We start from the raw sequence: 15504 nt of genomic DNA, 5'->3' as shown, positions 1-15504 counted from the left end.
TCACGGCATGTGAGGGAGAACGATGTTCCTCCATTACATTAATGCCGTGTCTAAATGAACCATGGCGCTCCACCGTCGGACCAGGAGGCTAAAATTAGAGCGGCTAACTGCTGCAGATGTTCCTGAGAGGGGCCATGAGGCACCACTGTGCCCTGAGTGGAAATATCATTGTCACATTAGAGGATACGATGGTATCACCCACGTGTGTGTGTGTGTGCGTGTGCGTGCGTGCGTGCGACTGCGTGTGTGCGCGTGTGCGACTGTGTGTGACTGTGTGTGTGCGCGCGTGTGCGACTGTGTGTGCATGTGTGTAGCCTATATATATATACACAGCATCTAAACGTATATACTGTAATGTACAGTAATTGTATGTACAGTATGTGTGACTGTCTGACTATTGTGAGACAATGAGTAAGGGAGCAAAGAGAGACGGAAAGACTGAGAGAGCGTCGCCACATCCTGTCTCTTCTTGTACTCTTTCTTGTACTCGTGTGACTCTGCAGTGATGGACATGACTTCGGTGATGATGACCCTGCTAGATTAAGCCATTTTGTGCGGGAACCCCCTTTTGGTGTTTTAAACATGATGTCATAATTTAGCTATTGAAAAATAGCAGATCTACAAGCTCATAGCGCGCCACCGAGTGGCGCGCTACGAGCTTGCAGGTCTGCTATTTTTGAAAAATCGTGAAAATGTGCCTCAAATCTTTGAATATATATTCTAAATAAATTTCAGTTTTTAACTAAAATCTTTGCTTCTGGGGGGTCCCTGGAACAACATATTTTCAGATGGTGGTCGGTGGCCAATTACATATACTTTTTGGGGTCCTTGACATGAAATATTGAGAACCACTGATATAGAAACGAGGTTTTTCCGAAAAAGAAGGCATTTTAAAAAGACTTTTTTTAAATTTCGACGTCAGGCCTAAATGGTTTAAAACATGGTTGAGTGTGCTAATGCATCATCACTGATGGGCAGGCTAATGACACACGGCGATGTCGGACGCTCATGTTCTAGTCACTCTCGGTATAGCTGGAGCAGAGAGGAGGAATGGTGAGGTCATTAGACGCACGCAAGCGAGAGCAGAGAGAGAGAGAGAGAGAGGGAGAAGAAAACGTAGTGAAACGAAATCAATATGCATGATAGTCAAAAGCAGAGGTTGAAAGGGAAGGCACGGACAGGGAGAGCAATTAACTTGAGAGAGCGACAAATAGTTGTTCTGTTGCCAGTACAGATATGGGTGTTTTTTTCAGAGACCTGATTTGCATTTTTTATGAATTAGATTAGAAGATGTGCAAAATGGTTAGCTGTATACGAGATGCCATGAGCTCAATGTTGAGTTAACCACATTACATTTTTATTTTGTATCTATTTATTCTTTCAATTCAGCAAAGAAATAGCAGATCTGTAGTATATAGTAAATATACTATATACTATAGATCTGCTATTTCTTACTACACTGTAGGAAGTGTAGGACATAAGTGGTTTAATGTGTTTTATCTAATAACCCCCATCATTATATTCACATCATTAACTCAAGTGAATATAAATGTCTGGCTTTTTAATAATTATTCTCGGAGTACAGCATGTTCTCAAATTATGCCCCAGAAAAAAGAAGAAAAAAAAGCCTTGTTGTGCTTTGTCTCCCTGCCAGCGTGCGTGCGCATGTGCATGCACGCTTATGTGGTCCTTCGCTGAATGTTAAATGAATGAACATTGCATACTTTTCTATCACAAATGCATGCACCCCTCTATGCGCTCGCACACGCATGCACGCACACACGCACATGCATGCACGTGTGCACACACACGCACATGCACGCACACGCACATGCACACGCACACACCAGACACCATTATCTATGATTGTTCTAACACAGTAACAGCGGGGATCTGGATAATTGATGTGTTTTTCTATTCAGGCAAAAGAAAAACAACTCTGGTGCTGATGGGATGAGGAGAAAGGGGAGGGGGGGATATGTGAGGGGGTTGAAAGATAGATGGAGAGACCGGAAGAGAGGGGGGGGAGACGTGTTGTGAAGGGGGGGAGAGAGAGCAAAAACTAAAGTGAGGATTCTTGCGGCGTATTAAGCCTGATTCATAATCCATCGCGGGAGGGTGTCACTTTGCCAAAAAAGAACTGAACTTCAAGCTATAACACCCCATCGTGATCGTGATTGCTATGGAGTGTAAATTTGTCTTTTGCCCCCAAATATTTCCATTAATGATGATACACGTTTTGGATCATGTCCTAAAATAGTCATGTTTATTGTTTGATAATGTTTTTTTTCCAATATGGCACAAAGCCTGGTCTAGTCGTGATGGTATCGCTTTATACCAAGACACACATTTTAGATCATTTATTATGTGTCGTTTTTGTCGACCGATGCTTGTCCAAAAGGGGTTGTGTGACAAATTAGGCTTAAAGCCTTTCATTTCACTCTTCATTTCACTTCCCCGCATAAGTCTTTTCTGTTTTTCCGCTGTCCTGCCATTTATGACCACAACCCAGGCAAGTTTTTTGGGTGTGCAGACTGTTCACTGTGCATGCATCTTTATGCTAATGATAACCCATTCTCCCATGCACAGAGATTGAGCGTGAGTGTGAGAATTTGAACCACAGAATTCCTCTACTGAATCAAACCGAGCTCGTGAATAGCTCTTAATGAATTCAAACTGAACCCACATTGCCTGTTATTATTGGTTAATGGTTCATTATTATAGTAATTACTGTATTTTTGAGTGGCATTCTTGGGCCCAAATTCCGAACGCTAGCAAGCAGGTAGGATGTAAAGCCCAAGCTGAAGGTGCTATGTTGGCTAATTAGGATCAGTATCCTGTCATGGATAATCGGGTATAAACATGTTATTTGTCAATTCTATTGATATATTTTTGTTTACAAATTACAATCATGTTCTATTACTGTTGCACATAGGTAGAGGCCTCGTATATAAGCCATTTAGGCTTCTTGCCTTCTCCTGGCACTTTTCTTTTTATATATGTTGTGTACTGTTTTCTTGTATTGTTTTTGATATTCTCTGCTAAATTAATCAAGTCCAGCAGGTCCACCTGACCTAGCCTGGCTAATAAGCCAGACTCAAATCACACTGTCGTGTGGTATTTGAGTCTGGAGATGCCGTAATCCGCCGGCTGATTCGGTCTGGCTTATTAGCCAGGCTACACCTGACCTGGGATCCCAGGTGGTTTCAATCAGGCATGATGGCATGTCAAACTCCACCCACCACGTTGCTGACCAGGGACAGAAATAGCTACAAGCTTGTAGATCAGCACTGTAGATCAGCTATTTTCGGAGTGGAGATGCGGTGTACGACATGGATTTCTAAAGCTATTCTCCTGAATGTTGCCTTCCGGTATGGCATGGAAAAAAGTGGCATTTGCATTTCTTCCACCATAGTAAATGCTGCATTTGTGGTCTGGAGAGGGCAGTTGTTTTTACAGACGGGTAAAAGGGCAGGGGCTGAAGCCCCCTTTGATGTTGATGTGTGCGACATGTCCCTGTTGCTGACATGTCGTGTGGTCTTGTCTCCCGGCTGTACAGGAGGGCCAGGCGGCTGCTGTCCAGGTCCCAGCTGAGGCACGCCTGCCGGCAGCCCTGTGAGCAGATCACCCTGCGCAGGGTCTCCCAGGGCCCGCCGCAGGGGCTGGTCTTGGCCCCCCCGCACCCACACCCCAGCCTGAGGATGCGAGGCCCCATCGTCATCCACGACTGATAGCTGACTGAAGGCCAACCGGACATGCACGACACGACACACACACACCCAAACACACAAACACACCCCTACCTCCCCTATACACACCCCAATCTACTTTACTCCTGTCTCCCATCAATCCCCAACCCTTCTCCCCCGTGCTATATATCCCTAGGATGGTTGATAGAGAGGAGCGCTTGTTTTTGCCGTACCAGCGTTTATCACGTGAAGAAAAACAAGTGCTCCCTCCCCCTCCTCTCAGCCAATCACAAGCCTCACCAACCATCCTAGAGAATACAATATTGTCTCCACTTTGGCCCCCAAAAAGGTCATTGTGATCTCTCACCCTCTCAACCACTCCATACTTGGTTTGTACACCAAACATAGCCAATCTACAAGCTCACAATGTATTAAAGCATGATTCGTTGTGAGCTTGTGGATCTGCTTTTTGTTTTGGTGCACAACACGTTTTAGTCCTTGGTCTCTCTGGTATGGGAAGAATTTGATGCAGTGTGTTGCACTATGGAAACATACGACTGGTAGTACTGCCTATTTGTAAGGGGGTGTGGGTGTGTGTGTGTGTGTGTGTGTGTGTGTGTGTGTGTGTGTGTGTGTGTGTGTGTGTGTGTGTGTGTGAAACTGTGTGTATGGAGGCAATGTGAGTGCGTGCGTGTTTGTGAGAGCAATTTGCATGTGTGTGTGCGCAAGCATACATGCGACTGTGTACATAAACGGCTCGTGCGAGAAAAAGAGGGAATGTTTATGTTTCAAGGGACTGACGGAACTTTGTGCGTTCTGGGTTTTTTTTCTTCTCCTTTCTATTTGTCTGTACCGATCGATGGTCAATTGTTGTGAAGTTGCATCAGTTTGTACAGAGCTGGGGGGTGGTGGTCGAAGGCCGGGGGGGGGGGGGGGGGGGGGGGGGGGGTTCTCTGTCACTGACATTAAAAAAAACTGCACTATGAACAATTGCCTTGACGGCGGCGCGGCCGCGGAAATGGCTGCATCAATGTCGTTCCTTCCTATAGCTGTGTCAACGAGGCTCCGCACTACACACTCAACCCTGCAGTCTGTAAATCGATGAGACAAGAGTGTGGAGCAATAATGACCCCCCCCCGCAGACTAATTATGACTTACAAACCCTCATAGCCTACTACTAATAATAACAACCTCCACGCAGACGGTAAATGGTCTGCTCCTACATGACGGCTTCGCTGGTCTGCAGCTCTCTAGCAAAGGTTAAAGAAAGAGTATAATTAGCCGCAAGCAACTCGGATGCTATATGATGCTATCTGGCATCTAGAGTTGCAACACCGACCCTTGACCTGCCCATTCATCCAAACAGAAAGGTCCTATCTGATTGTATTAAATGTACGTTAAAAAAAACTGCCCAACGTTGCAGCTGTGTACAGAAAGCTTGGATTATCCTCTCTTTGTATCTGTCAAGTTTTTTTTTTTCATCCACCGTCGACATGTTATGAGCTATACTTTCTGTCAATACATTCTGGGCGGCTGTGGCTCAGGAGGTAGAGCAGGTCGTCCAATGATCCCTGGGTCGGCGGTTCGAATCCCGGCTCCTCCTGTCCACATGTCGAAGTGAGACACTGAACCCTACATTGCCTCCAATGAGTTGGTCGGTGTGAGCTTGCCACCATCGCTGTGTGAATGTGGGAAGTGAGGACGCTGGCGTCGACTGTTCGCCGCTTCACCTCCCAATGTATGAATGGATGAACCAGCGCTTTGAGCACTTGGAAAAGCGCTATAAAAATGCAATTCATATAAAAATGCAATTCATTCTGTGCACGTGATCGTTTTTTTGGAAGGGGCTCAACGTCCTGCTACCCTCCTGCGTTATGTGCAATTTTAGAAACAGGTGCGGTATGCAGGACCACCTGTTTCTAGACTGTGTATTTTATGCAATCTTGGTGAGTTTAGGGTCGATTAATACAACCAGATCTAGGACTTTTCTGTTTGGATAAAATGGCCGTCAAGGGTTGTTTTTTTGCAACGTTAGATGCCAAATAGCATTATAGCATCTGAGTAGCTTGCGGCTATTGGAAAGAGTACAAAACCTTACATATATGACCTCACAGCAAACAGCATAAGAGACACACGTCGACAGTGTCTCCCACACTTCTCTCTCATGAGCCAGTGTATTATATGTAGTGTATAATCTCATTAAAGCACTTGTACATTCTACTCATCCTATTTCTTATGGTGTACCTACCTAGCCCTGCTAAGGGCGCTAAAGCACTTCCTCTCCTGCAAAAAAAAGAAAAAAAAGGGCACGGAGCAGTCTAGTTAGACCAAGGCCACGATACATGGGCAAGCCTTTGGATCAAGACCATCGTAGATGTAATTCTATCGAGTTTGACTTTGGCTTAAAGCGAAAGTCGGACTCGATAAAACACAGCTATGATAGTCTTGATCCAAGGCTAATACATGGGCAGCATTTAGAGGCGATGAAGGTTGGGCGATTTTCACAACTGTTCATATCACCTGTTATCTCTGTTATCTTATTGTCTTATTATCTTCTCCATTTTCTTTCTCCATTTGAATGTCTCTTTCTGGTGATTCTCGGTAACCTGACTCCGCCAGATGGGGCAGCAGAGAGTACACTGGGCCAATCAGCGGCAGCTAGAGGCGGGATCAAGGCATTCACAGTGCTGCCTTGATCCCGCCTCTAGCTGCCGCTGATTGGCCAGGCCGTTTTGTGGCCGGGCATCAAGTCTGCCTGAGAGTTCCCAGATGGGAGCAGGAGGGGGGAACCCAGTGTACTCTCTGCTGCCCCATCTGGCGGGGTCAGGTTAGATTCTCGGTCCGTCCACGTCGCTTCCAAAAGCTGCCCATCGATTGGTCGTGGCCTACTTACGGGGTCTTTTGTTTATATTCTTGAGTTTTGAACTGGCATCGCCGCAGCATGTCTTGTGAGGTTAGAAACCTCCGCTGGCCACAACGTGGGTCAAACAATTTCTCCTCTCTTTCATTCAGAAGAATGTTTATGTTGGTGTTTTCCTGTATGTCCTGTGTTGAATTATGAATATGCTGAATAATAAATAATGATGATAATACAAAAAATAAAAAAAGAACATTATCACAAATCTGAAGATTTGCTCTGGTTTCCTCTCATTATTCAACATAGCCTATGCTCTCTCTCTCTCTCTCTCTCTCTCGCTCTCTCTCTCTCTCGCGCTCTCTCTCTCTCTCTCTCGCTCTCTCTCCCTCTCCCTCTCCCTCTCCCTCTCCCTCTCCCTCTCCCTCTCCCTCTCCCTCCCTCTCTCTCTCCCTCTCTCTCTCCCTCTCTCTCGCTCTCTCCCTCTCCCTCTCTCGCTCGCTCTCTCTCCCTCTCCCTCTCCCTCTCTCTCGCTCGCTCTCTCTCTCTCGCTCTCTCTCCCTCTCCCTCTCTCTCTCTCTCTCTCTCTCTCCCTTTGTACTTCTGTGACTTCCTCTGGCCTTTAACGTGGGTGTTGATTGATGGTGACCGACTGGTTCAGACTGTGCTAGAATGCTGCTAAATATTAGTGCAAAAATATGACATTTTGGAACAGCAGTGAAAAATGGCACGTTCCTCTCGGACTGCCTCCAGACATGCAATTTTTGTGCGTGAGTGCGTGCGTGCGCACGCATGTGTGTGGGCGGAAGAAAGAGAGAATACAAACTTTATGAGTTATTCATTCCTGTTTCGCAGGAATGAATAACAAAAGGAACAAAAAAAACTGACCCAAGTGCCAAACTAGTACTTATTTTATTGAATAAAACATTATTGAATAAAAAACAACATATATAAAAAGAAAAGTGCCAGGAGAAGGCAAGAAGCCTAAATGGCTTATATACGAGGCCTCTAACTATGTGTAACACTAATAGAACATGATTGTAAACAAGAATATATGAATAGAATTTACAATAAAACTTCGAAATGATCTTACTTGAAGCAGACAGCACACCAGATAGGGAGGGACTCTCAATAAACTAGATGTTTCACCTGTAGACTGTCCCTTATGTCCTGTCTGCGTCACACAAAGTGTTGTGTGCATGTTCTTGTTGGCTCACATTTGGTCATCTTGTCAAGCTACGCTAATCTATCTGTGTTGAATGAGGATGTTTCTGAACCAAACATATGTTTCAAATCAATATTCAAGTACTATAATAATGCATTATGCAGTTTTGAAATATATTATAACTGTAGCTCCATCCATCCAACAGATATCTGACCGGGTGGTGCATGAGATGATGGCGTGCCTTGTGTTTGTAACAGTTGTACAGAGTTAGACTGGGAATACAAATCAAACAAATGTAATTTGTGCTCCACAACTTTATCAAAAAGTAGATAGTTTTAGTAAATCGTTTTCAAGATATTTGGTCACATGCACACGTGTCTGCAGGGCCTTCGGGTGTTACATTTCACAGGTTTAAACCCCATTTGCTTCATCAATCTTTATTAGTTTTCATACATTTGACATCAGTTGACAGGGACACAAATCATTGTCCACCAACCTTTTTATTTATTTATTATTATGACATTTTTGCATTGCAGTATACATTACACACATCTCCATTTGGCTATTTGAATCTGTGGTCCTTTTTGTGTTTGTCTTTGCACTATTGATGCCCTGTCAGAATATGAGAACTATTTGCTTACCTAGCGCACCGCAGAACATTAACAGGTGGTACATTGCATGTGAGGACAGCAGAGAGGATGTCACAGGTCAAAGTGTGATTTCAATTATTAGGCTATATCTAACATTATTTTGTACTGTGTGTTTTGATTAGTATTATGGTATACTATAGCCTAATGGTGTTTAGATTAGTATGTTGGAGTTTATAATAGTATTATGTGGTGGAGCAACCAACCAAGGGTTGGCTGAGAGAGATGAAGCAGAGACCCCCCACGCCCACTACATGTTGGATTCATGTTAAATGTGTATTTTCAGACATTTGGGCTACTACAAGGTAAACCATTATCTTTGTTATGGTTTTGAGCAATCAAATGATGTCAGTCATGTGATCAAGAGGTTATCAGTCCTATTCTTCATATTCCATTCCGATTGGCTGTGATTGACTTACAAAGTGTGCCCCTGGGTATGATGCCAACCAATAGCCTGGCGGAGATCTGCCCAGTTTTTAACTTCTGTCCTCCTAATACTGATCTAGCTACCACATGATCTATTTTTATTTTTTGCAACCGAAGGTCGCAGATAACTATGAAACCTTGCGTTTTTGTCACCTAACCCACAATTCCCGTCACTCTGTCATGACACTCGCAATTCGCCCCAAGCAAGCCCCTCAGGTCATCGTGACATCACGTGACATGGCCTGTTGTAAAATGTTATTATTGTTAAAATGTCATTATATACACACATGTTCTTCTTACCATATGCTGCTGTAACTATTTATTTGGATCACAATGGCATTAAGTCCTCTGACTTTTTGTGCAATCCTGATAATTCTGTACTGCTCTTTTATGAATTGTATCATGAATATATTAAATAAATCAAATCAAATCAAATCAAGACATCAGCCCCCTGGTCACCCCAGGCAAGCCCCCATGGTTGCCCAGGTCATCGTGACATCATGTGACATCAGCCCCCATATATGGTGCCCAGGTCATTGTGACGTATTGGTCAAAGTTCATCCCATGCCAAAAGCGACCGCACTCACCCCAGCAGTCTGACGTCACCCAGGCGGATGCGTGCACACGCCGATCTGCCCCAGCAGTACGACCGCCACACTCTCACGGGGGAGAGACTGCCGACGAGCGGCGCCGTCGTCTGGCCAGAACTACAGTTCAAACTAGGATTCTCAACGGGCCCGAAAATTAAGGCCCGGCCCTTATTTATTTATTGATTGATTGATTGATTGATTGATTGATTGATTGATTGATTTGGGAGACAATGATTTGTGTCCCTGTCAACTGATGTCAAAATAAATAAATGAGAAAAGACCATTGCCGCATCAAACGTAATCAGCAAACTATATGGTCAAACATTGGCCAAATTGTCAACTTATAAGAAAGAGGAACCGGGCTTGCATAGCGAGGCATTGTGAGCTTGTAGATCAGCTATTCGAAAATCTGTCGGACCGACTCAAAATAAATATAATGGCTCAAAAATCAAAAATCAATAATGGCTTGTCAGGGTGGGGGTTTCCCAGTTCAAAATTCTTCAAATATGATTATTTTGGGAGGTCGCTGCCTGAAAAGGTTGAGAACCACTGATCTGCTAGCTGACGAATTGAAAATGGTGGACCCTGTTGTAAACAAGTGCTTTATCAGTGTATCGTCCACTCTTTGTATTGAGTTGTGCTTTCATGTGAATTGTACCCATTCTGCAAACTGTTAATACTTCAATCAATCAATCAATGACAGATATAGAAGTGTCTCTAAATGTTTTGATGAATTGAACATGGTGGACCCTCTTGTAAACAAGTGTAATGCTTAATTGGGTCGTCCACTCACAGTCTTTGTATTGAGTTTGTGCTTGAAATGTACTGTAATTCTGCAAACTAGCTGTTAATAAATATTTCAATCAATCAATCAAAAGTCAGCCACAGAAACATTGTAGGACTATGAAGTGCTATGAGTTTAGCACAATAATATGCTTCTGACCTCTGTGGTCTTCAACAGGGGGCCTGGGACCCCTAGGAGGTCCTCAGAGTTACTACAGGGGGTCCTGTAGTAAGGGAGAGTGTACAAATGTTGTACACTTTCAGAGTTAAATTATTTAACATTGATTTTACAATATATATTGGGGGTCCCAGAGATAGAAATGCCATTAAATGGGGGTAGTAGACTAGTACTAAATGCATGTCAAACTGGGGTTCCTTGAAATAAAACGGGTTGAGAATCTCTGCTAGAGCCGTAAAAAAATCTTCTCTTATGGGGGTCCCTGACATATCTTTTCAAGTGGGGGTCGGCGGGCTAATTAGTATCAATTTGGGGGTCCTTGACATGAAAAAGTTTGGGAATCCCTGCCCTATAGCTGGTCTAGAATAGATAGCCAGTACAAACCATGATGAGCCCCGAAATGGCGTTTGATTGATTGATTGATTGAATAGCCTACTTTATTTAGCAATTTGCAGGGGGGAAAAGCACAAGGACAATACGAGGTCTGTTAAAGCTAAGAGGAATTAAACGAAGCCAGGACAGGACAGGACAGGACAGGACAGCTGCCATCAGGACAGCTGCTCTCACAGTGGCAGTTGTGTCTTCCTCTTTCTGACGGCTCTGCTGGTCGTTCAGTCCACAATTTATGGCAACAGGTGTGTGTGATACCGTCAAAAACAAAACAAACATGGTGGTATGACAGTATTTCATGTACACTATTAAAACCTCCATTACTTGATTCACCGCCGAAGCTCCAGTGGCGCAATCGGTTAGCGCGCGGTACTTATATGACAGTAACTCGCTGAGCAATGCCGAGGTTGTGAGTTCGAGCCTCACCTGGAGCACAGTTTTTAGACAGGGGTCACCTTTGGGTGGAATCAGAATGAACACAAAAGTAAAGAGCACCGCCCCGATGTCGAATTGGAAACCCAGAAACACCCCAGAGTTCTCTACCACCAAAACCAAGATACATAAACATTAGTTACAGAACAACCACCACGAGTAGCAAGAGACTCTCTCACTAGATGGGTCATTAATTATACAGTGGAGTATTTAATACAACCACAAAGGAACTTGTAGTCGATTTTATATTAGAGAAAAGTTGACTATAACGTGGTGGACTTTGTGAGACTGGTTGCTTGCAGACAGTCTGCTGTGCCTGGTTGTACTTCCTTCTCACGAATAGTTATTAAATAGCGCCCTCTACAGGTAAACATGTGTTATTGTTACCTTGGTGTAAGCACTACTCTTCGCCGCCAGAGCGCAGCATAACCACCTAAGGTCAATGTACAGCCATATAAAAAAGAGCTTTGGTTGAAAACACTTACACTTTTTCAATAAAATTGTAAAACTTTTCTAATAATACTTTTCAGTTAGGTTAGTGTATGTAAAACATTTGTTTACAAATTGTAGGATATAAGGTCACACACTCTCAGGCTGTTGTGAAACAACAATAAACATGTATTTTATTAAAGACGATTAGACTTTATTTTGTAAGTGAATGTTGCAAGTTGCAACACATGAAAACTGTTGTAAACACAGCAGCGGCAGACAATATACAATACATATAGAACCTCCATTAAAAAAAGAGAGAAGAATCCTAGCAAAGCAAGCTGGAGCAAGCTCTCCTCCATTTTAACGCCCTGTATCTCCAGCCAGGTGACAGTAATTTGAAGTGATGAGGGGGTAATCAGTGCTAATCCATTTGCTACTGAGTGAGTAGCCACTGAGTGAGTTAGTGCTAGGCATGTGGCACTCTCTTCTCTGACTGACTTTTGCTGAGGCCTGAGGATGGAATGGAAGTGGTAGGCCTACTGACATTTTTTGTTGATACAATGGTACCCCTTCAGGACGGGAACTCCTTTGTTGCTATGTTGGCCTACAGTATTTTAGCAGCATGACATTTCTGTAATTTTTTGAATTAATATTTGAAAAAAAAAAATCTGAAAACTTGGTTCAGTATTTAGAAGGCGTTTTTTAGAATCGGTCTCAGTCCTAAATGGGGTAAAAGTATCAATTCCCCATTGAAGAAATAGTTTCAAAATCGTATTCAAAAGTAGGCCTATTGGTATGAAAAAACATATTTTGAAAATAGCAGATCTACAAGCTCACAATGTGTCTCATGCATCGTGACACATTGTGAGCTTGTAGATCAGCTATTTTTCAAATTGCCAAAGTTTAAATAGAGCTGAAGGGGTTAATGTATGCTTTATAACTATAATCAAAATTATGTGTTGATTGGTTCTCAAAAACATTTTTCATGTCAAGGACCTTAAAATTGATTTGTATTTTGCCATAGACCCCCATATGAAAATATTTAATGCATACAAGATTTGTCAACATTTTAGGAAGATAGCAGTAATAGGGTAACAATAGAAATGTTCATAATTTTGCGTGGGGCCCCTGAACCCTATAGCCTAAAGCCCTATAACAAGTAAGACGCGTAAACGCGGGATGCGAACGAAGCTGTTGTGGCAGTCTGACACACACACACACACACACACACACACACACACACACACACACACACACACACACACACACACACACAGACACACACACACACACACACACACACACACACACACACACACACACACACTGTATCGTTCCAATTTCAGTTCGTAAGCCCTCTGGTGGCGGGCGGGTGGTGTTACAGCATGACACACACAGACAGACAGACAAGCTAGGCCGGCTTCTATAGTAATTGCTCACTTTGTTCGCAATCACTTCGTTCGCAATCACTTCGTTCGCAACCACACCAAAGGGTCAAGACGGTTTCGTTCGCAACCACACCAAAGGGTCAAGACGGTTTTAGCGTTGTCCCAGCGGTGTGATATGTCTTGTTGCACGTTGACCCACGTTGACCCTAGTGATTCAACGCATGGAATTCAATGGCCCAAACCACACCAAAGGGTCAAGACAGTTTTAGCGTTAACTCCTTGCAACCGCTTGGAGTTGCATGGTGACCCTTTGGTGTGGTTAGGGCTTAAAGTCTAGTCTAAATCTCTCTAGCTACCGACCCATAGCTACCAACCCATAGCTACAGTACCAACCCTAGCTACCAACCCATAGCTACTGTACCAACCCTAGCTAGTAGCTACCAACCCATAGCTACCAACCTTAGCTACCAACCCATAGCTACCAACCTTAGCTACCAACCCATAGCTACCAACGCTATAGCTACTTTTCACCACTGACAATACCTGTGGGTTTCATCCATGTCCATGTGTGTGTGTGTGTGTGTGTGTGTGTGTGTGTGTGTGTGTGTGTTTACGTGCGTGCGTGCGTGCGTGCGTCCAGGGAGGTCTGTGTCTCTCTAAGCTGTGTAAGCTGGCCTGGGAATGAGCAAGCAGAAGATTGCAGTAATGATGTGACCCAGATGTCCCTGTGTTGATCTCCTGCCCTGCCTTGAAAATGAGAGTGCAGATCATCAGTGTCCACTGCCCAGACCTTCTCCTCACCCCTCCATCACTGGACACAGTCAGCTGTGAGCTTGTAGGTCTGCTATTTTTGAGGGGCTCCTATATACAGGTTTGATGTTTGTTTTTAGTTCAATGTTTGTTTTAAAAACACCATTGACAATGAAGGGAAAATGTATGCCATTTTTTAACACATTACGTCATATTGTCTCTTTGTTGTTAATGGCATTTAATGTTTGTGTTTGCACCGTTTGTTTTACATCACCATTACATCACCTAATCAACATGAGTCAGACTTTCATATATTAGCGCCCCTCACTTCACACAGGTGTGATTCTTTCCCATTCATATACGGTGAAGTATATATGGCTATGCTAAGTTGAGTTGTTAAAGCTGCACTATGTAACTTTTCTCTTCTACCCCGGATTTGAACACGGTTTCCTAAGTGCTGACATTTATACCATTGAGTTAATAGAGGTCTACTCCACATGCTGGGAGCCTACTGAGAACGACAGCGCTCCTCGCACCCTGACCTAAACATAACCGCAAGCACGGAGCACCGCGGTCACTTCCGTGTTTCCTGATCGCAGCCAGTATAGGCTCCCAGACTACATGCGGTATAGGTCGATAAGAGAAGTAACCTACTGGTGTTTATCGGTTGATCACATTCACATTCGATCCTGACATAACATGACCTTTGACACCATCTGGATGTCTCAATAGAAGAGCAGGGAGACAAAATACAACCAGCTCTACTGTATAAGTTATATTGTATTAACATATACTCTACCATATAGAGATTGGACACAAAATAATTGTATTAATTTAAAAAAGGTTACATACTCTAGTGCCGCTTTAAATAAATGCATACAATTACTGTACATATAGTACAATATGTGTGATGAGTGTTCACTGTGTGCACTGTGTGTGTGCGTGCGTGTTCGCGCGCGCATTGCAATCTGCATTGCGTGTGTGACCTCAGATGATTTGTGTAAAAACTGCGGATCAGAGATGTTGAAGCAAGCGTGTGCCACTTGCTTTTCATGTTCCAGATTAGACACGGCAGTGTTTTAATTTACTCTTCTGATCCTTTTCCATAACACGCTACCCTAACCCCCCCCTCAGAACAGCCGAGACGCCCCTTCCACTCCCTCCCCTAAAGGTATTAAAGGGCTTGAGCAGTCACTCACACACACACACACACGCACCACAGACTGATAGGGAGGGTAAGCGGGCCACTTTACTTGAACCTGAGGAATTGGAAGTGTGAGCTGTGTGTGTGTGTGTGTGTGTGTGTGTGTGTGTGTGTGTGTGTGTGTGTGTGTGTGTGTGTGTGTGTGTGTGTGTGTGTGTGTGTGTGTGTGTGTGTGTGTGTGTGTGTGTGTGTGTGTGTGTGTGTGTGTGTGTGTGTGTGTGTCACGAAGAGACTCCTCCTGGCTGACTAACGCACGTGCGCTGTTGGGGGGTGGACGGGATGAGGACAAAAGAGAGAGTTTAATATTTGGGATAAGCTGTGATTGAACATTTGAACATTCTGTCATCAGAGCAGAATGATCAAATTCTGCTGCTAATCCCTTATCTTGGAAAATTAAATGCCCACTCTGCACACACACACACACACACACACACACACACACACACACACACACTCTCTCTCTCTCTCTCTCTCTCTCTCTCTCTCTCTCTCTCCTCTCTGTCTTTTTGCATGCTGTTTTATTAATCTGACCAGTGTCTCATCATAGCCCTTGGTGGGCCCTCTGTTCTGATATCT

At 43.8% G+C, this 15504-nt stretch overlaps 1 protein-coding gene across 1 annotated transcript in view; it reads left to right on the top strand.

Moving 5' to 3' along the window:
• mta3 (metastasis associated 1 family, member 3) overlaps positions 1–3731 on the top strand; it is a gene marked incomplete at its 3' end in the record, with an annotated part of 50637 nt that extends 46906 nt beyond the window's left edge. Inside the window, 1 exon segment of the mRNA XM_079493186.1 lies at positions 3560–3731. Coding sequence (XP_079349312.1) covers positions 3560–3731 — 172 coding nt within the window.
• Positions 3732–15504: the final 11773 nt, after the last annotated feature.

The sequence above is a fragment of the Electrona antarctica genome (genome assembly GCF_951216825.1).
Source record: "Electrona antarctica genome assembly, chromosome: 22".
NCBI classification, from domain to species: Eukaryota; Metazoa; Chordata; class Actinopteri; order Myctophiformes; family Myctophidae; genus Electrona; species Electrona antarctica.
This window is presented reverse-complemented; position numbering and strand designations above follow the sequence as displayed.